Source organism: Podarcis raffonei, chromosome 2, assembly GCF_027172205.1.
Source record: "Podarcis raffonei isolate rPodRaf1 chromosome 2, rPodRaf1.pri, whole genome shotgun sequence".
In the NCBI taxonomy this organism is placed as follows: domain Eukaryota; kingdom Metazoa; phylum Chordata; class Lepidosauria; order Squamata; family Lacertidae; genus Podarcis; species Podarcis raffonei.
In genome coordinates, this window is record NC_070603.1 from 85,548,318 (window position 1) to 85,572,804 (window position 24,487).

At 40.9% G+C, this 24,487-nt stretch overlaps 1 protein-coding gene across 4 annotated transcripts in view; it reads right to left on the minus strand.

Moving 5' to 3' along the window:
- EEFSEC (eukaryotic elongation factor, selenocysteine-tRNA specific) overlaps positions 1 to 24,487 on the minus strand; it is a 158,764-nt gene that overhangs the window by 110,630 nt on the left and 23,647 nt on the right. For all 4 annotated transcript variants that reach the window (XM_053377972.1, XM_053377973.1, XM_053377977.1 and 1 more), the window contains one exon: positions 1,725 to 1,932. In XM_053377972.1, the coding sequence (XP_053233947.1) occupies positions 1,725 to 1,932 (208 nt within the window). The remainder of the gene's footprint in view (positions 1 to 1,724; positions 1,933 to 24,487) is intronic.

Consider the following 24,487-nt stretch of genomic DNA (forward strand, 5'->3'; position numbering starts at 1 on the left):
TATGAGGTTCAAAGGGCTACAAAGGTTTAACAGAGAAGAGGGTGAGAGGATTTTTAATATGACATTTATATCCTTGCTATATATTTCCAGCTTTTGTCAACCCTACAGTCAGAATCCTCAGTCTATCTGGGTGTTGAAGGGTGTTGACCTCTACAGTGGTCATTTTCTCTTGATTTATAACAAGGTTGCATATTTAACCCAGTGTCAAGTAGTAGCAGTAATATCAACTCAAGTAAAAGCTAGAAAATCCTTTTCATTTTCCGGGGACAACATTATAGAGAAAGGATAAACTCAAGTATAAGTATTCGGTTTCACAAGTACAACTCACCTGAATATTCCCCTCAGCTGAACATCTGTTGCCAGTATGTTCAAACATAACAGATGCATCACAGATGTACTGTAAACCAAACTTTCTAGCAAGTAAATAACATTTCAGGAAATCCTTCAGTTGGTGTTGTTGTAAAATAATAATTCTGTTCAGTTTTTGCAGTCTCATGGACCTTATTACTGAAATTACATTCTTACCCAATACTGAAGCCACTGATATTATATTACCTGACTGATTTTACAAACAGCCAGAACTATAAAATTCTTTACCATGCATTTGAGGTCAATGAGAAATTAGAGCTTTGAAATTTTAAGATAGCTCAGAGCAAATATGAAAGTATTTGCTTACCAAAGAATAACAAAATAAAGAGGAATCAAACTATAAAACAGGTTAACACACACAAAAATCGCAGCTTATTTACATTTGTTTGCCCTCCAGCAACTACCTTGAAGGACAGTTTAAACTGATGGGATTTTGTCTCTATCAAATCTGCAAATAGAAATTTAACTCAGTGACCTTTATGGTGTACTGATGAAAAGGAAACAGGGCAAAGACGAACAGAGAGACTGATAAAACAGTAAGATGTTTCAGATTGTTTGGTGGAACAAAAAGACACTATCCTGCAATCAGAGTAAGACATAAGGTGGTTTATGCAACCTAGTTTGGCCGACTTATTTTGTCCTCTTGTACTTGTCAAACATTCAGTATTCAAAATGCATACCCTACTTATTTCTGCTGAAACTCTCGGAACTTAAGAAGGGGAAGGAACATAGCAGGTGAAGAATGAAGATTCCTAGGCTTTGCTTTGCAATCTTTCTATGTTGTGACCTTGTGAGGGGGAAATCCACTCTATGTACCCACTTGTAACCATGACCTCAACAACAGCAGCTCCCTTCATAAACAACTTGCCGCTGGACAGTGGCTCTGTAGATATTTCACAGAAAAATGAAGTTGTATCTCTAGATGCAGATGCTAAAGGCACTAATAGAGCAGCAGGCCAGGAATATAGCAAACTAACCTGTCTCTGTAACTAGACATATAAAATAAGTGACAATTTAACACCCATGCAAAACCAAACACAATACTACACCTTATGGCTGGATATGTACACACTTGCAAGCTCTTTTCCAAAGTATGTGTTAACTAAGCCTTCAAAGCAGGAGATTTCATTTTGATCAAATCATTAAAGGGCATTTTTCATCTGTGGGATAGCTCTCAATCATTTCCATGGAAAGTATGTGAAAACTACACAGTCAACTACAGAACATGTTCATACATGATCCCTTGAGCTGTGGCTACTATCCTGGATAGCTTTGATTTAGGGATTTTCTTTATAGAACATGGCTCATTCTGACTCTTTCTTTCATGTACATACCTGGCTCGCTCAGTTACATACCTAGTATTTTCCAAGGTCTTCTGCATTTTCTTCGACATCTTCTCAACAGCAGCTTGTCGTTTACTTTCTGGAATAAGGTCTATTTTGTTCAAAACCACGATCATTTTCTGACATGCAATTTGCCCAATCACCAGGCACTCTGCTGACTGAGTCTGCATCCCTTTAGTTATGTCTATCACGAGCATCATCAGGTCAATTATCTGAGCCCCTGAAATAAAAAAAAATGGAATCAGTGTCAAATTTCTAAAGATCAAGACAGTAAAAGTGTGACTGCAAATACCACCCATATTTGTTATAACCAAAGAAAACAGGTGGCTTAGATAAAATTCCACAGTGAACAGTCTACATTTTATAGATATTTAAATGATTATAACACTAGGGCAGAAGATAATTAAACAAAGAAAACAGAAGTCAAAATTTAATTTTGCTCCACAGAGTATCAAATAATAAAAAAATACAATATATCTCATCTCATTTCAGAACCGCACTGACCCAACATAATTTTAACTGAACCATTTAAACTTTTTTAAAAAGCAATCTGATAGTCCTGACTTAAAAATGTGCTATAAATGCTGCAACACTCCACAACAGCTAAAACACCACTGTCAAATTCTTCTCACCATGAAAAACTCCCTACTAGATTAAACTTAAAGGGGTCGCAATAGGAGCAATAATATGGAGTCGGGAGTGTGCATCAGCTGTTTACCCAATTCAATAATTTCCAGATGTTCACAGAGCAGGGGGCCCTGCTTGCTGGACCCGTCCCTCCATCATAATCCCAACAGCATGTCCCTGCAGCCCCCACAAGTCCAAGTTGAACTTCTGCTCCGAGGGACTTGCTATACTTATGGTGGCTCCCCAAATAATTTAGATCCCTAACTGGAGAACCAACATGGGTAGAACAGACTCACCACAGCAGAAGGTCAGTTCAAGCACACTGAGGGCTGCAGAGGTGTGCTGTCAGAAGGGGAAGGCCAAAGAGCACAACTCTTGCTTTCCCCACCTAATGAGACTAGAAACGCACAAGAGCAAACTACCATATTTTTCACTCCATAGGGCAAACCGGACCATAGGGCGCACCTAGTTTTTAAGGGAGGAAATAAAGGGGGGGAAATAATTTTTTTTCCCCAGCTGTGGGGCTGGGGCGGGGGAAGCCCGAGCTTTCCCTGACCCCAGCCCCCAGAACAGGTTCAGGAGCGGCGGCAAGATTGCGCACACCCTCGCCTCCGCTCCTGGAGCTTGCGGGGCTGGGGACGGGGGAAGCCCGAGCATCCCCCAACCCCAGCCCCCAGAACAGGCTGCTATCCGCAAGCCTTCGGAGCCCGAAGGCTTGCGGATAGCTGCCTGAAGTCCGGGAAGCGCAGCAGGAGTTGGCGCTGCGCTCCCCAGGCTTTAGGCTGCAGGCTGCTATCCACAAACCTTCGAGCCCGGCAGGAACTCCCGCCGCGCTCAGAAGGCTTGCGGATAGCTACTTGAAGCCTGGAGAGCGAGAGGGGTCGGTGCGCACCGACCCCTCTCGCTCTCCAGGCTTCAGCGAAAGCCTGCATTCGCTCCATAGGACACACACACATTTCCCCTTCATTTTTGGAGGGGGAAAAGCGCGTCCTATAGAGTGAAAAATATGGTAAATAAGATGGTTCTTATGATCCCTTGTCTAAGGCTACTTCAAACCTCTTCCTTCCAATGCCTCCAGCCCCCAAACTTAATAGTGCTGTGTCAAAATATGTGTATTCTTCACCAGGGACCAGACACTGGCCATGGCCCTCAGTTATGGAGATTTTGGAAATGCATGGCCTCCTATCAGGCTTCCCCCCTTCATCTGTTCACTCAGAGCTTAAGTCACAACACTCATTTACATCTTGGCTTAAGATATGCACCTCTGAACTGACACGATGTAGTTATGTGTCATAGCCTTATTCAAAAGGTGTGCTGCTTTATATGATATGGATTGAATTATAAAGCATTTTAACAGCAGTTTCAGACAGTTTCACTTGTCTTAACAATAATACAGTGGTAACTCGGGTTACAGACGCTTCAGGTTTCATACGCTTCAGGTTACAGACTCCGCTAACCCAGAATTAGTACCTCGGGTTAAGAACTTTGCTTCTGGATGAGAACAGAAATCGTGCAGCGGCGGCACAGCAGCAGCAGCAGGAGGCCCCATTAGCTAAAGTGGTGCTTCAGGTTAAGAACAGTTTCAGGTTAAGAGCGGACCTCCGGAATGAATTAAGTACTTAACCCGAGGTACCACTGTATCCTTAACAACAACATTCTAAAAGTTATGCTAAAACAGGTTGTGCTAAAAAAGGTTATGGCCAAGACACATGATTTACCATAATCGTTTTTCTTTCGGTTTCTCCGTTACCATCAGAATTTAAGAGCTTGCTTGCTTTTTCTTGGCTTAGTTTATTTACCTGATATAATCTGCTATCCATATCCATACACACTCATTTAGAATGTCCATGAGCTCCAAAAATTCAGCTTAAAAGTGCATTAAAATGCAGCACACTGTAGTAATCAAAGCTGAGGAGCACAAGGGCAAGATACGCAATCAGCATAATGTATCTGACCATCTTTTACTGGTGAAACAAAATCAAAGCAATAAAGCACTATTTCCATCTTATCAAACATTCGGATGGCTTCACGTGTGCATTTAAGAGGCTGACGCCATGTTTTCCGATTATCTTTGGGGCACTACAATGCAGTGATTCAAGCAAACGTATGGATCACAGTACATTATTTACTAACTCATGAGAAAACAAGTAACTTCAGCATGTTAAAATGTGAAACCACTCTTTGGCTAATCATTAAAAGCTGTCCTCATTTAAATGCTAGAAATCTACATAAACTGGGGGTGCATTAATTTTAAGCAGTAAGATTATAATGTTTCACTTCAACCTGTGACTGCAGGAGAAACTTGTCCTTCTCTAAAATAGGAACAGCAACATTTACCTAGTTCACAGGGCTATGAGGTTAAATAAAATTATTATACACCATTCTGCACACTCAAGTGTTGCAAAAATGAATTACATATTTTGGGTGCTTTTAATATGTTTTTTCAGAGTACCTAGTATTCATTATTTGTAATGTTATCATATATTTTATGTTACTTTAATGTCATTAATGAATTACATTAAACTTAGAATTCAGCTGCCTGTTAATTGTAGCAATATCCAAGTAAAGCCTGATACAACAGCATATACTTTGGCATACAGTGGGTATATAGTCATAACTTGGGTTGAAGTTGCTTCAGGTTGAGCTTTTTCGGGTTGTGCTCCATGGCAACCCGGAAGTAATGGAACACGTTACTTCCGGGTTTCGCCGCTTGCGCATGCACTGTCAAAATGACGTCATGCGCATGCACAGAAGCAGTGAATCGTGACCCGCGCACGCACAGATGCGGGTTGCATTCGCTCCAGGATGCGAATGGATCCCGTTCGTATCCAGAGGTACCACTGTACGTTGTTTTTTTCGAGAGATAATACCGTTGCTGATTATACCATAGCAAGCTTACAACTATACCATTTCAACCGAAATCTCCTCAAAATTGAAGCCCTTAAGAACTGAGGCATTTTGATTTATCAGATAAAATTAATCAAATCATTCCATAAAACCGATGTGTTGTAATGTGAATTTCACAAAAACCAAACCACATTGGATCTGTAAACTGCCAACATCAGGCCTAAGTGAATCCTGAACTAATTTGTATAGTTTTAGCTGTCACTATCTCTCAGCTTTCGTTTCCAACATGTAAAAGAAGAACCACTTTACCTGAAACAGTGACTGCTAAACAATCTGAAATGCTGAGGTGTTTCGTAAACAATGAATAGTGCTAGCTATAATTCCTGCATCAATGTAAATTGGATCTTGACCAGCATAGCTGAAAGGAATTAAGGAAGAAGCATTGAGGCATGAACACTGCATAACATCCTGATTTCTCCCTCAACACCGCTACAGACCAAGGGTGGTTTCAGCCATTACAAAATTCCTACACAGGGCTTGCTTTTGTATAGGAAATTTGCAATATTAGAAGCTTACGTTATTCTAGCTCAACTGTATTATGAACATCTCCACAAGCCTAAGAGGGTGGAAAATGTCATGGGAAACTGCCAATCTCTGAATCAGACCAAGCATATCCTTCCTACTGCACGCCAGGAATGGAAAGTTGTGGCACTGGAAGAAGCAGGGGATGCCCCACAAATATGGAACTTCTTTCCTAAATGCATGTAGGGGAAGGCAAACATTTCTGGAAGTATCAGACAAACTTTTTGATAGGTATTATTTACTGACCCTACTTTTCTTAGATTAAAAAAAAAAACCTAAAGGATCAGTTTCCAAAGGGGTAGCCTCTTAGTCTCCAGCAACAACAAAAAGTATTGTGCCACTGTAAAGACTAGCAAATTTATTATGGCATAAGCCAAGCATGGGGAACCGGGTCCATTTTTTTTCTATTCCAGATTTCACAGGTAAGTAGAAATTCCCACATGCCTGTCAAGAAAGACAATGGAGTTCACTTAAAGGCTGACATTCCGGGGAGAGTGCAGTAAGGGGGGGAGCTTGCTTGTAGAGGAGGGGGTTCCTATGAAGTAGCATTTTATGAACTCCTGACTAACATGAAATAAGTGGGCAAAGAACTCACTGCCAAACCATATTTATGACAATAAAAGATTACAAAGATATCTGAGATTTCCCACAGGTATTAAGGACTTAAACAACAAAGGAGAATATGAAGATGAACCTATATAACACCGCACTGTTATGCATATAATCTCATGAACAGAAGGCTTTTAATTCAGGTAAGAAAACACTATCACAGCCGCAGCGGTAGGGACATCAGAAACAATGACAGGAATAAAACAAGCTGATGCTATCTCACCATAAACCTGCACAATTTGCTGAGAGAACATCTTCCAAAGACACTGTGGGGAAAAGGAATAAAAAGAGTAACCGAACTGTTTCAGTTTTTCAGAGGATATTGTTCCATATAGATAAAAAGTGATCTGAGAGATGAGAAAGTTCTTCAGAAACCACCAAAGGCAGACAAGTGGGACTCAAAATGAATCTGAATGAAGCAGACACGCAGAAGACTGATCTGCATACATGAAAGCATCACTGAACAAGAAAACGATTACAATCTGCTGTGGATACACCAGCCATGATCAGATAGAACCAATTACAAATTGGGAAAATCTTCTAGAAACAAAAAACATTATGATTCTATGGGAGGAGGGGGGAAATTTCCAACCTATGAGCGATTTCCCAGGAAAGCTAGACCAAAAGATCTCAGAATGCAGATTCAGCTACATTTTGTGAATAGGGGGTATTTTATATTTTAAAACAAACAACCAGAGGCTGGGATCTCTACAACACACATCTCCATATATTCTATATATCAATAAGGTGGAAAGAGCAGGCTTTTTCCCCAAACTTAAAACCACTGCAGACAGACATTAACCATACTTTGTATATTTCTTTCCAAATAGGAGGCAGCAGCACACTATCATGTAGTTTATGGGCTGCTGAAGCCAAGTCTCCTCTAGCTTCCTCTCCAATATAAGAGAGTGCTGTCAGACCTTTTACACCTTCTAGAAATGGCAGTGAACAGCTATTTCATGACTGCACACCATCCACCCACACAAATAGATGACTATATAAGTGATATAAGTTATTGTTATTTCTTACATTAACGAGGTGGCTCTGAACATTGCTCTGATCCCAGCCCTGCTGGCCTCCAGCCCTCAGCAAGTCCCACAAACCAAATCCAGCCCCTGACCCAAAAAATGTTGCCCATCGCAACCCTAACACGTATAAATGCATAAATACAAACATATGCTCACCCTGGAATGCATCTGCAGTCTAAAAACAAAAACCTATCAACTCACTAGAGTGAGGTCACAAGTCATAATCAGAGAAATGAAATGTATATTACAGAAAATCTTTCCCAACACTGGCAATTCAGCAGTCCTAGCCAGCATTGGCCAAAAGCACACTGTCTTTTGCCTTTTCTTACAACTCTGATTGAGATCCAGCAGCATCATCCTTGACTTGGTTCACCATATTTGAACGGAAAACCAGACTTGCCTTGCCTTTGGAGTGTGAGCTCTGCCCTATCAGTGACTGCCTCAGCATCAACCTGGTCTATCCTGGGACTCTAAAACAACAGAAAACAAGACAGCTAACATGCAGCCCCTTCATATGGGCTAAAACACTCTGCCATAGTCCATGGCAGCCTGGGACTGAGTGATGGAAGGTGGAATCCCATCACATCTGGAGGGCTACAGGTAAGCCATTAAAGCAATGTCCGTCCCCATGCTCCCCACGCTCTGCAAATTAACACTGCCCTATAATGTCCTATGGTGCTGGAGGAGACTCTTGAGAGTCCCATGGACTGCAAGAAAATAAAACGTATCCATTCTTAAGGAAATCGGCCCTGAGTACTCACTGGAAGGACAGATCGTGAAGCTGAGGCTCCAATACTTTGGCCACCTCATGAGAAGAGAAGACTCCCTGGAAAAGACCCAGGTGTTGGGAAAGATAGCGGGCACAAGGAAAAGGGGACGACAGAGAACGAGATGGTTGGATAGTGTTCTCGAAGCTACCAGCATGAGTTTGACCAAATTGCGGGAGGCAGTGGAAGACAGGAGTGCCTGGCGTGCTCTGGTCCATGGGGTCACGAAGAGTTGGACACGACTAAATGACTAAACAACAACAATAACGTCTAGAGGGACACGGGTGGCGCTGTGGGTTAAATCACAGAGCCTAGGACTTGCCGATCAGAAGGTCGGCGGTTTGAATCCCCGTGATGGGGTGAGCTCCCATTGTTCGGTCCCTGCTCCTGCCAACCTAGCAGTTCAAAAGTACGTCAAAGTGCAAGTAGATAAATAGGTACCACTCCAGCAGGAAGGTAAACGGCGTTTCTGTGCGCTGCTCTGGCTCACCAGCAGCGGCTTAGTCATGCTGGCCACATAACCCAGAAGCTGTATGCCGGCTCCCTCGGCCAATAAAGCGAGATGAATGCCGCCACTCCAGAGTCGGTCACGACTGGACCTAATTGCAGAGCTCTAAGATGCCCTCTTGGTAGATCCACTGCCCTGAGAATCTTGCGTTGGTGGTGGCCCAGGAGAAGGTATTCTCTGTAGCAGCTCATAAGTAGTGCAATTCTCTCCTCCCAGAGGTACACCTGGAACCTTCACTATACAGCTCTCATTGTATGTTGAAGATACATCTCTTTATTCTGTCCTTTTGATGCCCAAGATGTATATTTCTAAGACCCACTCTATTCTTGTGGTTGTAATTTGTTTTAAACTGTTTTAATAGTTAAACAGTTGTGACCTGCCCTGGGAACTTAGAGTAAAGGACAGGTGGTAAATAATAATAATAATAATAATAATAATAATAATAATAATAATAATAATAATATTTAACCCACATGGACAGAACCAATCACATGTGTCTTTCCAATAGAACTGGTACCCTATGTAAAAGGATACCTAATTAGTAAATATAAAATGTTTTTGTTTTTATAGCCCAAATATATAATAGGAACTCATTTACAATAATCCAATTAAGTGAGCTACAAATGTCAAGGCTGGATCACTTATAGACCTCCCCTTCCATTTCTTGGAATCGAAAGAATTGTTACTTTATTTTTAATAGGCTTGCTGCACACAACTAGAACAGTGAGACTACAATACTCCAGGCATGTGTTGTATGTCCAGGTGTTTTTATAAGTGCATGCGAACACCAAAGATGAATTTCCAGCTACTCATTTCAAAGCATATGAACTTTTGCCCCCTAAAAATGAAAACTAAAAGAGGTGCCTTGAGCTTGGCACATGATCAGACTGCTCCATCAGTATCTATCAATATCAAAAACTGTACATGCCTTGATCTCCAAACACAATAAAAATTGAGCGAGTAGAGGAAAAGGGAAGAGGGTCCAAGTGAGAATGAGTTAAAAGGTTTCACATGTCACAGGAGGATTGAACATAAGCACAACATTCTGACTACTTGCCTATTTAAGCTACTGCTGTGTTCTCTTTTTGTTTTTGTTTAGGTAATCTCTTTAGTTCTCTTTGCACAAACAGCACAACCCCTCTTCACAGGCACTGCAAATGGCAGAAAATGGAATTTAAAATGTAGAAATAAAATAATTGTGGGCCATGGGCTGTAATTTGATTTCATGCTTTACAAGAAAATGAAATAGCATTTCCTTGAATGTATTTTAAAATATATATGGCTTTTTACCATGTTAGGATTTCCTCTAGCACAGAAGAGAAAATGTGCTGTTCTCAAGTATCACTGCTATTCGGGGGCAAAACTGTTTTAATATGCACTTCCCATTCTGGGGAAAGAGGAAATTCTTCAATTAATAAACCGGGTGGACTGAGGCGAGTTTTAAAAGGTTTAATCAATTTCATCTGCACTTAGGATAAAAAGACTGACTATTCTACTCTTTTCTCCTTCTATACTAAAGGTTTTTTTAAAAAAAATCATAAAATAAATATTTTATTTTAAATTCTTTGAGGTTAATATCTCCTGTTTCAGGAAATATTGTCTGTTTCATGCAGTGCATACAAAACTTTCCCCGCCACCCTCTCTTAACTTTTTTTTTTTTTTTGCTCCAAATCCCCATTCAGAAGTACGTAAATTATTCTGTTTCATATATAGTAACACCTTGGGAGATACTACAAGCCATACAGGATTTTTGTAGGTACCTTTGGGGAGCTGATGGGGTGAACAAGGAAGATTTTTCCAGGATATGCAAACCTTCAAAATCCCACACTAAAGGGAGGGGGCCAAGAGTGCATGAACTATACATGAAAAAACCCTCTGTAAACGAATGCAAATAATGTATCAAAACCAGATACCAGAGCTTTGGACAGACAACATTTTGAAAAGAAACAGGAACTCCCAATGTGGTTCCAGCATCCCATAAGTATTTTGAGGCATGCTGTTCCATATGGAAGGTGTCACTAAACCCTGGTGGCCGGATGTCAGGGGTGAACATCAGGGAATCAGTCACTCCTTAATTTCTGTGTTGCTTCCTACAAAAACCCAACACCGATTGCTGCAGGAGTCAAGATATTTGATTAGAGAAACCCTTGAATAGAAAATTGCCGTGCTTCTAGATAGCCAGAAGTTACATTGACTCCTAACGTTACAACAAGGCACAGTAGTTTTCCATAGTTTTCCTGGCCAACACTCTTGTAAAGCCCTAAATCAGGGATGGGGAATCTTTTTCAGGCCAATGATCACATTCTCTCGTGAGCTACCTTCTGGGGGCTGCATGCTGTGGCATCTTGGGCTGAAGTTACTATTTCTCACATATAAGTGAATGGCTCCCATTCACTCCCAAGGGCACAGTAGAAGTACTACACTTGGTGACAGAATCACTCAAGATGGAGGCTTTCCCTTCACATGCATCCCACCTACCAAAATGACAGGGCTTTGCACTAGTCCTTAAGTGCCACAAACTGGAAGGACAACAAGGAGGAGGATCCCAGTGAGGGATGCAGCCATGACTGGGACCCGCCGGGGCAAGCTGGGGATGGAAAAGCAGAGGTTGGGGTCGCGGAAAGTACACATGGGATGACAGAGGACAGCAAGAAGATGGGGGTCAGAACGCAGGGACCAGAAGAGGAGTACCCCTCATCAGAAATGGAGAGGCCTCCATCTCTATGAACAAGGCAGACTCTGAGGTGTAGGGAGAAGCAGGAAGTACACTCTGGGAAGCAGAGCTGAGGTGCTGGATCTGCTCAACTGCCTATGTTGATAGACTTCAGCTTGGATACTCCAAGACGGCTATGGGACTGTGCTTCAGGGTTGATTCTGGGCTGTATTTCCTGACTGCTGGACTTTGAACATGGCTTACCTTTCCTGTCCATTAGACTTCGGATTTTGCTTATGTGGACTGACCCCTGGACCGTGTTTCCTGACTGGTGAACTTTGGACTTAGCATACTGTATATGCTAGCAGGAATTGCTGCCAGGTAGGCCAAGGATTCAGGACGTTAAGAGTGACGAAGAACTCCCTCTTTGGAATATTGTAACACATAGTGGTATGTTCAGTAACAGAAGGGATGGGGATTCCCTGATTTCAGAGCAGAGATGGGGAATCTGTGGCCATCGAGATATTGCTAGACTACAACTTTTCATCTGCCATCTTTATTCAAAATGGTGAGCGGTGGACCATTGTTAACAATGATTGCTGTCCCCACCTCAGGAACCATCATGCTGAGTTTGGTGACAGTATCTCAAGTGACAGCCAAACCTATAGAGATGGACAGACAGACAAACCACTTTTCAAAATATACAGTAGATTCTCCCAAAGAAGTTATCATTGAAATTATTATTAAAAGAAATTTCAATCCACTAGAATAAGCATATGCAGCAAGCTTGATTTTTCACATGACTTTTTATGGGTAGAAAAAAGAAACATGAGTCGAAGTATGCAGAACAAATCACAGCATTTCCTCTTTCCATAGGGAAAAAATAATTAGTTTTCATCAAAACTGGAGTTATAACTAGAACTTTAATCAAGGCTTGTCAATGCTATCTGGATGTAGTGGGCTTTTTACACTCACTTGAACTTACCTCCATGAAAACCCCAAGTACCTCAATTGCACACCATTCGTCTCATAGCAGATTAAGTATGGAAATTTGTGGAAGGGGGGTAAACAGAAGAAGGTTGCAGGGCAGCAGCTGAAGAAGGTGCAAAAAGGGTTTTCTCGTGTGTGTGTTTCTTTGTGGCTGATTAGCTGCTCTCGCTGTGCAAAGGTCAGAGGGGGCAGGGTTTCTGTTGAGGCAGGGGATTAGCTGTGGGAGGAGCTTATCAGAGCTTGCAGGGCAGCGGCTGAAGAAGGAGCAAAAAGTGTGTGTGTTTCTTTGTGGCTGATTAGCTGCTACAAAAATGTAGCAGCCAATCAAAATTGATAGTGCAAAATTAAATAGCAAATGTACATGAAAGTTAACTAAATTTCCTAACTGAAAACTCACGGAAAACCTATCCTAAAGCAATGCTTTCAATCAGACCACTGTTGTTGTTTGAACAAAATAACCTCTAAGCAATAGGTGTTAAAATACACTTGTGGGTGGGGATGTTATGTGATCTCACTGCCCCAATGGCTCTTTAATCTCTGCTCCCATCAACGTTCAAGCCCATATATTCTCCTTTCTCAAATATTACTAGCCCAGTGGAGTTAAGTTGCATATTCATATCCTTTTTTCATATAATCTTCACACCTGCATATACTGTTTTTTTCTCCCCAAATATTCATTCATCAATAATGAATTGTTGATTGCTGTTTGATATTATTATGCTCAAATCTTTCACAAATGGAAATGAACTCACTAAACTATTTAAAATAAATCTTTCTAAATATATTTTAGCCTCTTGAGTCCTGTTTGGTCACCACCCTCTCGCCCACTGAAGCAATAAAGGACCTCATTTTCAGTTACTTAAGGGAAATAATAAACATCACATGGCAAAACAAATAAGGTTTTGAAACAGGACTGGACAACTTTAATGAAACTGCAATTATAGAATTTTAGCTCGGCTGGGTAAGATGTCAAGGCTATAGAAGTGACTACCTCAATCATGTCAATTTTATACTCTTACTCCAAACTCAAGTATGGAAAAAGTTATAGGAATGCTATAGGAAAGCAATACCAAAACAGTGGGTATGTTGAACATAATGCTAAACCATTGTTTAGTATCGCATGCATGAGGCCTGGATTTATGGCCATAATGTCTTTTTGCGACTGTACCTAGAGAAAAGAGGTGAATGAGGAGCATATGAGCCCAAGGGCATGGAAGAAGAGGACTAAAGTCATGTAGCTGACTGATTTATACCTACCAGGTGCAAAAACACAATGGCAATTCATTTCTAGCAAATTTGAGCCTTCAAAACAAAACATTTGTCTCTGTTTCACAAACATAAATTAACTCATATCTTTTTTTTTTCTATCTTTGGGCCATTTTCACATATTACACAGTCTAACACATGTCTGACCACCAAAGCATCCGATCCTGTCGTCCTGAGAAGTACAATATGCACATCTGATATGCTCATATCCTACACTTACAGGTATAGACTTAAAATATCTTAGGTGAATAGTCCTTTCATTATGGTTCCAACAGAGAAACCACACCTTATTCCAAGGTTTAAAGCAGGCTTCCTCAAACTCGGCCCTCCAGATGTTTTGAGACTACAATTCCCATCATCGCTGACCACTGGTCCTGCTAGGGATCATGTGAGCTGTAGGACAAAAACATCTGGAGGGCAGAGTTTGAGGAAGCCTGGTTTAAAGACTGGAATCAATTCAGGAGTTTAGAAATATATAAATGAGATTCAAGTTGCACTTCCAAACATACAGTGCTCAAACTAAGCCACGCCAAAATCAATGGGACTTGCTTGCAAGTGAATCTACTGAGGATCAATGTGTTAAAGGGTGTAAAAGGTTTTCTAAAATAGCAATGCAGGTCCTCATGAAGAGGAAAGTAACAAAATTTGTCCCAAACAGTTTAAACTGAAGAAGATGCAGAAAAGGCAATTCAGTGGTGGCTGACTAGGGGTCAGAAGCATATATTGGGCATTTACTTCTGCCAGTTTCCATTATGTTAATGGAAATGGAGGGAATGGGGCTAACATGTTAATCACATCCACATGCACTCTATGCCACAGGGTGTGTTTCAAGATGAACTCTAATCAATTTATCTTTATATCCAGCTGCCTACTTTCCCACTTGCATCACCACTGAGGTACACCAAAACCCTTTTTTAAATGCCACCTGTGCATGGCACACAAACTAAAAACATAGCAAACACATGCTTTCTCAAACAGAGAATGTGCCATATCCAGAGCAATTTAGGATTATCCTATGGCCTGTTGAGTTGGTTCTGAATATTCAGCAGAAGTGTGATTAGTTCAAGCTTCAGTCCTCTTGTTGGGAGGTATTTTGTTTTGGTATCAAGACCATATGTGCTCATGCAATGCTTTGGAAAATTAACTGTAACTTAGCATTTAACCTTGGGCCTTACACAGCTGACCATAAATGGCATCTGTGACTCAGTGAAACTTAAAAAAAAGAGAGAGTTCTGAAATGCAAATAGGTTAGAAAAAACTAATTTTATTAAATGTATTGTCTTAATTTACATCACATTTATGTGAAGTTTTCTAATAAGTGTGTACAGGAAAATAGGGCGAACTCCATTTAGTGAATATATCCTAGACGGACCACAAAGGGAAAATTGCCTGCCCTGAACAGCTAACACTTAAAAGCAAATGCCTCACAAGACCACAAATAGTATTTTATCACAATTAAAGCTGCAAAGTTAAAATGGACACGTGAAGGGCACGTGGTAAGAGACTACTTGGGAGGAATAAAGCAGTACTAGTGTGGAGACCCTACAATTTCAAAAAGACCAAGGCGATGACAACCTATGTAATGAGTGGATGGTCTAAAACACGGTTGGCCAACTCTCAAGAGACTGTGGTCTACTTTCAGAATTAAAAACTGGTAGTGATCTACCCCCGTTCAGCTCAAAGTTGTTGAACTTTTTTTAGGGATTTACAAAAAGCTTGGGGGGAGTTCCGTTTTTGGGGAGATTAAAGGCAAGGGACAAAGGGGTAAAGCCACTCACAAAAATCGCTATGGATCAAAACAGCAGCACAGAGAAAGCTCCGTCTTCCATTCCAGAGATCATACAACAATGGAGGGCGGGGCAGGAGTCAGTTTTAGCAGGGGGATCTACCAGTAGATCGCGATCGACCTGTTGGACTTCCCTGGTCTAAAAGTAACAGCAGGGTTTATGTAGATGCAGCAAGCTAACAAAGGAGAACATTGCAGAGAACTTGAAAAGACTTAGGTCCAAAGATTGATGTGAGACGCTATAGAAGAATATGGCCTTCTCTGTTGTAAGTCAACCCACATCAGACAACTCAGGACCCACTAACCAACATCAAAGATGAGCTGGTTACCAAGACACAACTTGAGATCTGCATAAAGTGTGAAAAGGGAACCTTTGCTACTCAGGCCATACTTCTATTCCCCATTTCTTCAATTAAAATATGTTTTGATGTGTGGCAATGTAGGAAAGGAGGAGTGCACAGCCTCCAAAGGAGATTATAGATAGATGATAGATAATAGTCATTTAATTGTATCCTGATTCTAATTTTTTAAGCTGTATTTTAATCAATTGTTTGATTGTGTTTTAATGTATTGTGTTTGATATTTGATGTTAGCCGCCCTGAGCCCAGTCTTGGCCAGGGAGGGTGGGGCATAAATAAAAATTTATTTATTTATTTATTTATTTACTTACTTACTTACTTACTTACTAGATGATAGATAGATAGATGATAGATAGATAGATAGATAGATAGATGATAGATGATAGATAGATAGATAGATAGATGATAGATAGATAGATAGATAGATAGATAGATAGATAGATAGATAGATGATAGATAGATAGATAGATAGATAGATGATAGATAGATAGATAGATAGATAGATAGATAGATAGTCAACAAAACTGAGGAGAAAAGGTTTGCAAAATGATGATTCTGACTAGGAAATGTGAGTGGCTCCTCTCAAACAATGTCAAGGAGATATTAACTCAACCACATTCCACACAGCAATTAACAGATTAACTAGGGAAATATATGTTCTCAGATACAAAATCTGCACCGTAGATGCTCAGAAACTGCAATATAGAAATAATAATTTCCCATTTAGCTGCATTGTAAATGTTCAACCTTGAAAGCGCAACCCTTAAAAAGTGTGTGGCCTATGTGCAGCTACATGTACCTGCTACCTTTATTTACAGTGCAGAAAGTTCACGTTCCTACTCTTAGAGCTTGTTCACCTTTAAAACAAATGGCTTCTTCAAGTGAACAGTCTCAAGAAACTGTTAATCAATCCATAAAGTTCTCACAAATATTTTAAATAAGAATGAAAAGCCAAAAACACTGCTTAGAGGCGACGCCAGTAATGTGTTTGTTAGCTTCCCACCATCTCCAACACTGGAATAACATCACTCCGGGTTATAAACATCTGTACTCACATAGAGAATGTACAATACATTAAAAAAAAAACCCAGGGCCCACATATCCTGTAGCTCTGTACTTCACAAACAAAAGGTTGGGGGAAGAAAGAGGGGGTGGGGTACAGGGAATAAAGGCTTAAAGATTAAAGTCACAGGCAGAGACAGACGGCTCTGTTTTTTAATAACTGAAAACATGAGTTGTGCCTGAATGTGTTCATTGTTTTACAGAAGGGGGGAGAGTCTACGAAAGCAGGACTCACTGGCGACAGGGCTGCCTTGCCATCAAAAGTAAGATTTACAAAAAGAAAAGAAAAAACAGACTTCAACTCTATGCCTTAATTTCCCCTCCTGTAATGTTTAATGATGCAAGTCAGGTAGGAATCACCAAGCTACCTCTTCTGTCTCTCCCAACTCTGATCCTTTCATGAAACTGGAGAAAACTCAGAGAAGGGGAAAAACTACTCAAAGCATCAACAGCTTAACACAAATTAAGGAGCATTCAGATCCATTTGTGTCCTAAAGCATAAAATGTATTGCCATGTACACATTTTTATGTACTTCTGTCTGTGCAGTATAGCATGTAATCCACCATATTTTTGATGAGTGTATTTTAATAAAAAATTATTTAATACTGAGCGTTACAACTTAGATTTTATTAGGAACAATCAGGTTCCTGAGATCCTATCTGAAATCATTTTCATCAGTTTAAAACAAAGTTAAATTCATATTGTGTTGCTCAAAGGTTTCTCTGTGGTCTTGCTTTTACTTTTTTTAGGGCTGGATCAGCTGAGGACCCCCGACCCCCCCAAAAAATGGTTTGCTTAGCAATAGAGAAAAATGCAGAACTAAACCTGGAAAGCAGAAAATGCAAAGTCTAGACCTCAAAATGTTTTCATAATTAATTTTAAAAGGGAAAAGCTTGGGGACTCGGGGGAGGAAGGGGCTGAACCCAAAGGAAGGAAGCTGGGTTTAAGTAATGTTTGAGAACCCTGAAACAAAAAATAACCCTTTTGGGGGGGGGGTTACAAAAGTAGAAAACAAGCATGATGCCACAGTTCAGATTTTATTGTTGTCATTATTATTTCACAATTAGGCATTAGTAAACACATTTTAAATTTAACAATTCCTTGCATTTGAGGCATCCTATTAAAAGATAAAGAGGAGTGCTTTGCAGAGAAGTCGTAGGAAAGAGAAAAATGCATGGAAAAACACTACTGAACAAGTATTTGAAAAATTGTACAAACATATGACTACACCTGCAAAAATTATTCTGTGAGGTTTTATGAGCCAATACGGGATGTTAAGTTTAAAGAACAGCATGGATCTGTACTGCAATGCCAGCGAAGCCAACGCCACCAGATGCTATGCATGAGGCGGTGAACGCTCATGATTTCAGTGCAAAAACCTTAAAAGCATTTCAGCAACAGATGCATCAGTGGAACTTTTGGAATCTAACATTTTGTGGCAACCTTTCGGAATAGGAGAAAGAGCGGCACAACATGACTTATTGCCATGTCTGCCTGGCACAGGATATTGCTGTGTACAAGCACAGTGAGCCAGCTTGAGCTATCCTTATCTATATAATGACAGCGTCCGTCCTCTCTCTCCTCCACTTAGCAACAAACCCAAAGGTTCAGAGTTAGGAATGACATTCCAAAATTAATACCAACATCAAAACAGCAATCTTCAAAAAGTTAAAACAGTGGAAATGTTGCTCCTCAAGACCAAAGCCATGCTGTCTCCAAAACAGCCCTAGGGCAAACCAGTAAAAGTCAGGGAGAGCAGGAGGGTTAGATCTATACTCTGTTGTTTCTTACTCTTAGGAAAATGTGACCAGGGTGGTAATTTACCTTGTACAACCAAATTGTACATGAAAGTTTTGAAACAGTCCATTAAACGTAACATTATGGAACAAGACTGAAGGTCCGAGTGGAACACATTAGACATGCATTCCAAATCAAGGCTACAAGAATTAGTCTAGCAGGCAGACGATTGTCAGCAGGCAGGATAAATGGTCAACAGTTTCTACCAATGAGGCACTACAATCAGCCCATAGGCTACCCTGGCAACTTACCAAGAAGCCAAGGGGCACTACTAACTTGCAGAATGAACCACCCACAGCTATACTGTGGAAAGCTGGTCTATGATGAAAAGAGCCCATAATAATTGCTCTAACTTGATAAGACCTGATTAGATTAGATGTTGGAGCAAGGGAAAATTAATCAAATTGATTCTACCCAGGGAGGGCGTACTACAAGAACCACTGCAGATACTAAGAGATAATGGTTAAGTGCTCTGGAGCCAGCCTTAGGATCCCTCATCTCAAGCTTCACTTCCAACGCAAGCAAATAGTGAGAACAGTGAGCCCTGGCTAAGGTGAAATGGGAATAAATTAGTGCTGGAGAGGGATGGGGAGGAAGCACTGCAACCACTCTAACCCTAAGGGCCAAACTATATGTTACAGGAAATGCAGAGTTTTAGATTAATGCTTTCCTACTGTTTGTTAGTTGCTTGGCATCTGTCTGTCTCAGCAGACAATGGAGGAGTGCACCTTTGGGGGTGAAGTCAAATTGTGGGAAGGCAACATCATCTGATGCATCTGGAGAGTCTGATATAGGACAGACATGTTTTGTTGCAGCTGGGGCAGATGATGGCATCTGGTTGTGCTGTTACACCATGGTGTTTCTTCTCTCTGCAGTCATTCCTCCTCTAGTCCTTGCTGTGGATATACAACCTGACTGTCTCCAGGCACTGTGGTCATCAGCAAGGCATTCCCACTTGGTGGGGTCAATGTTGCCAGCCTTCATGTCACGTTTTCAGACATTTTTTGTAACGCAGAGTTGGTCAGGAAGTTGGACTGGTGCCAGCTCCCAGTAAAGCACATCCTTGGAGATCCTTCTATCTTCCATTCTGTGGACATGGCCAAGGCAGCGTAGGTATTGCTGAGACAGGAGCACCAACATGCTGGGAATGTGGGCTCAGGAAAGCACACCTTTGTTTGACACTGTCATGTCATGTGATGCCCAAAATCTTCCTGACACAGCACATGTGGAAGGTGTCCCAATGAAAATATATACCCTTGTAAACTGCTATTTAGTACAGGAAGGAAGTTGCCATTGGCCACTGTCATGGGAGGGAGTATCATTTAATTTCAATATGTAAGAAAGGGAATTAAATCCCCCCCCCACTACATTTCTAATTTTCATCAGCCTTCTACCCCCATGGCTGTTTAAAGTTTTTAAAAGAATTGCACAATGCCAAAGTATAGATTTACTTTGGCCCAAGTAACAACATTTGCAAGAAAAAACAATTAAGGAACTGAACTGTTCTGAAATATAAGTGTCTTCTTGTCACAGTTAAAACACATATTGTATCTTGAAACACTGTTTATGTAAACTGATAACCCTAAAAGAAGAGGACACACTAGGGCCAACTTGTGTATTTGGCAACTTAAGAAGTTGGTGTTTGTTAGAGACATTAATGCTTATTTATGTAAAGGTAAAGAACCCCTGGATGGTTAAGTCCAGTCAAATTTGAATATAAGCTATGGTACTCATCTCTGCTTTCAGGCTGAGGGAGTCAGCATTTTTCCGCAGACAGCTTTCTGGGTAATGTGGTCAACATGAGTAAACCACTTCTGGTGCAACAGGAAACTGTGACGAGTGCCAGAGTGCATGGGAATGCCGTTTACCTTCCTGCCACAGCTGTACCTATTTATCTAGTCACACTGGTATGCTTTCAAACTACTAGGTTGGCAAAAGCTGGGACAAAGCAATGGGAGCTCACCCCATCACACAGATTCAAACTGCCAATCTTACAACTGGCAAACCGAAGAGGCCTGGTGATTTAGACCACAGCACCACCCGCATCCCGCTTATTTATGTATAATGTTTTTATTATATATTCACAAATAATGCTGTTAAAAACATGCTTCAAACCTTAAAAATTCTATACTACCCTTTTATTATTGTTAAAGATATATTTGTAACCTAGTCTGAAGCTTAGTTTTTGCTAGAAGATATTGAATTTTGAACTTTTAGTTACTTCTCAAGAACAACAACAAAGCTTTAGTAGCTGCCTGGAAACCACATTCCAGAATTATGAATTAAGTTTATTTTGGGGTGGGTCATGATTACAGGAAGGCTGAAGACCATCAAGCTGGACCTGTGATGCAGGCAGTCTGGACTTTTTGCTCCTTTCATAAAAGTCCTCATACATATGAAGAGAACCAGATCTGAACGTGCAAGCTGGCAATCTGAACTTTTGCTACTTTACTATGTGGAAACTTTGGGCCTACGCAAATGGAAGGTGTTCCCATGTATGTGGAGAAAACAATATTGAGACAATTCAAACCATGGTCTTGGCAGAGAAGACTGCCATAGTCACAAGCCAATGGAATTTCTGGATTCTATGGGAAGGAACTCTTGCTCAGTGAGATAGGTAAAGGTATGGGACCCCTGGCTGTTAGGTCTAGTCGTGAATGACTCTGGGGTTGCAGTGGTCATCTCGCTTTACTGGCCGAGGGAGCCGGAGTACAGCTTCCGGGTCATGTGGCCAGCATGACTAAGCCACTTCTGGCGAACCAGAGGCAGTGCACGGAAATGCCGTTTACCTTCCCGCTGGAGCTAGGTTGGCAGGAGCAGGGACCGAGCAACGGGAGCTCACCCCGTCGCGGGGATTCAAAGCGCCAACCTTCTGATCGGCAAGCGCTAGGCTCTGTGGTTTAGACCACAGCTATAAAAATTGCTTGCTCTCAATGCCAAGGGGGAGAAGAACCAATTCACAAAAAGGACTGCAAATCTGGAGAGTTTGGCAATGCAAAGATTTAAAAAGGCAACATGGGACCACTGCACTTTTTTCTCCCTCCCACTTACTTATTTTTCATCCAATATGTTGTGAAACTCTTGTGCTAGGAAATAAAGGCTTTCCTACAATCAGATATGTAAATTCCTAGTCTGCAAAATTCCTGGCCTGTTGGGGACTGGTGATGGGCATTTTTATGCTGGTGTCAAGATGAAGGCTTCCTTCCTTTGGCAACCCACTGGTTTATTATCTCCTTTGGCAACCTGCTGGGCACCCATCTCTTCCTCCACTAGTCTTCTCATTTGACTGCATGCAGTTCCTTGTTGCCTGTGGTTATCAGCTGAGTGCTTAAATACAAGGCTGTCTATGTGAAGTTTCTGGGATGTTCTTTGCTTTTTTATTAGCACACAAATGTCCATCAATCAGAATCAGATGCAAAACAGTGGCTTAAGAGAGGAGATGGGAGTAAAGCCAGATGCAAAAAGGTGGCTCAAGAGTCAGTTCTTTGCAGCACTCCATGTCAAGCGCTGCATGACATGCATGTACAAATGCAAATTTACATCAGAGTTACTACAGATCAAGAATTCTAACAACTTTATTTGGGGGGGGGGTCTTCTTTTTGCTGCTATTGTTAAACAATTGAGAGTCAGAATCCAACATACTGCAAAATCATCCAGAAATCAACTAATAGAACCTAAACTACCTTCTGTCCACTTCTGCTATAAGTTATGGTCTACGGAAACGTGGTATCAGAAAAACCCACATCCATACTGAACATTATGGTGAAATTGTACTACATTCGTATTCTTCAGAACAATGCTTACACAGTTGTAAAATTCCACTTCTAATTTGGCATCGTTTTCCATGCATACCATAATCATTTCCAACATGCTGCCTCTCAGTTCTAATTAATCTGATATCACCCTTCTCTCTGCACTGCATGACTCCAAAACACTGAGATGTTGTGCTTCTACCTTCCTCCTTTTCCTCCTCTTCATCAGTTCGGTGAATGTAAAATAAAGCAAAGAAAGGCAAACAATGCCCTCCAAACCCCAGCCAAGCTCCAGAGCTCCTGCCCACTCCTATCTACTTCTGGAGGGAAACTGTTCCATTATGTGGGTCTAAGCTGTGAGAAGAATAGGCCTATTACTTGGGTCTAACCAGCAGAGGATATAACGGGCAGAGTTGGTGAGTGTTACGTAACTGAGGCTGGATACAAAATGGGGAAAGAAAAAATGAATTTCTGCAAAGAAAGAAAGAAAATGGCGGTGAAGGAGAAAAGCCCACATGATACAGAGGGAAGATATAAGGGCTAGGATCGAATAGGCCATGTGTTCCACAAACACACTTAGCCTTGGGTATCAGGGCTTTCCCTGACACCCCGCATGAAAACTGTTCCTAAAGATGGAAAGTTCTTCCAGAACAACCCTTGTGGTGCAAGGGGGACTTTAGCCCCCTCTGATTTGTGCACAGGAATGCATCCTGCTTCTACACAAGACTCCTTGCATCCTGGCTGGATCATGGATTCCTTGAAAGAAGAGGACAAATACGATGAGAAGCCATAGTGGCTTTCTTCCTACCACAGAAAACCACAGGCAGTGCTCAGTTTAAAATATGTCAACATGCCTTTTAAAGCCAACAATTTTTCACAGTAGTGAGAGGCTTTGGACCTGTACATTTCTGAACCTACTTTTGCCTCTGGTGTATTATTATAATTGGAAATATTCCATATCCCTAAATTTGATGAGAGAAGAGATATGAAGAGAGAGCATTTCCTTCCAACAGTGAGGGGAAGCTTTTATTTCCTCCCAGGCTGAAGGGGAATTTTCACCTTCCTTCAGACTCTTCAAAAAGGTATCTTCATTGAGGTTCAATAAATTAAAATTTATATATTACAGAACATTTAAAAGCCACACAGTTAATTGATTTAAAACATCTTTTATCTCTCAACAGCCCTAATTCTCTTGCTTGCAATAATTTTCTGCTACTCTCATACATTTTCTCTCTCATAGGACTTCTATTCCTTTTGGGAAGCTCATCCTTTCCCATCTTCTGCTTCGAGATGGAAGGAAAATGGATCTCAAAGCTGCAGGTAGAACTCACTGAAGGGAACTAAGCTTCCAAGGTGAAAAAATGGAGGGACAAGGGAATGGGCCCTATACTGCTTAAGACAAGACAAATTCTTTGCTAAATCTCATGAAAGAAAAAGAGCTGGAAAGCATTAAAAATGTGAATTTAGACCTTCTTTCACTTTCTTAGCAGATCAGCAAGTTCTATAACTTTCATTATATTAGGAGAAAGTAAAGGAGTTGGCAGGAAGCAATGCAAATGTGATTCATTTGTAAAAAGAAGAAGTTCATTTAGGACTCTTTCTTTTAATTCAACAGTACCACTGATCTTCAAGACATCTCTCAGGCAAGGGAGGGATGTGACCTAAATATGGTTAAATTAAAATAATAGGTCAGTTTCAACAAAATCTGGAAGCATCTGACAGCTTTCAAATAGCCCAGTCTTTCTCCACACTTTAACACTGTTTCACAGCTGGAATGAATAATAAATATTTATAGGTCACCCTAAAACAGAAGTTCACTGGGTGACATGCAAGATAAAAACAAGGTTAAAATAATCATAATTACAATTAAATATACAGCAAATAAGATACAGGGCCAAAACGAAGTTAAAAAAGCCACTTTAAAAACAACAGAGGAGCACAACTCTGCAGCATGAATTAAATTAAAAATGCAAAGCAGTATATTTGCAGAACTACTTAAATTACTTCTCTCTGATGCCAGAAAGATATTAAAGCAGGTCCCATACAAATTTCCAGAGGCCACTGCTGAAAAGGCCCTTTTTATGCATAGCCCCAGCTGTACCCTTAAGCTGTAGGACTCAAAAGGACCTTGGCTAATGACT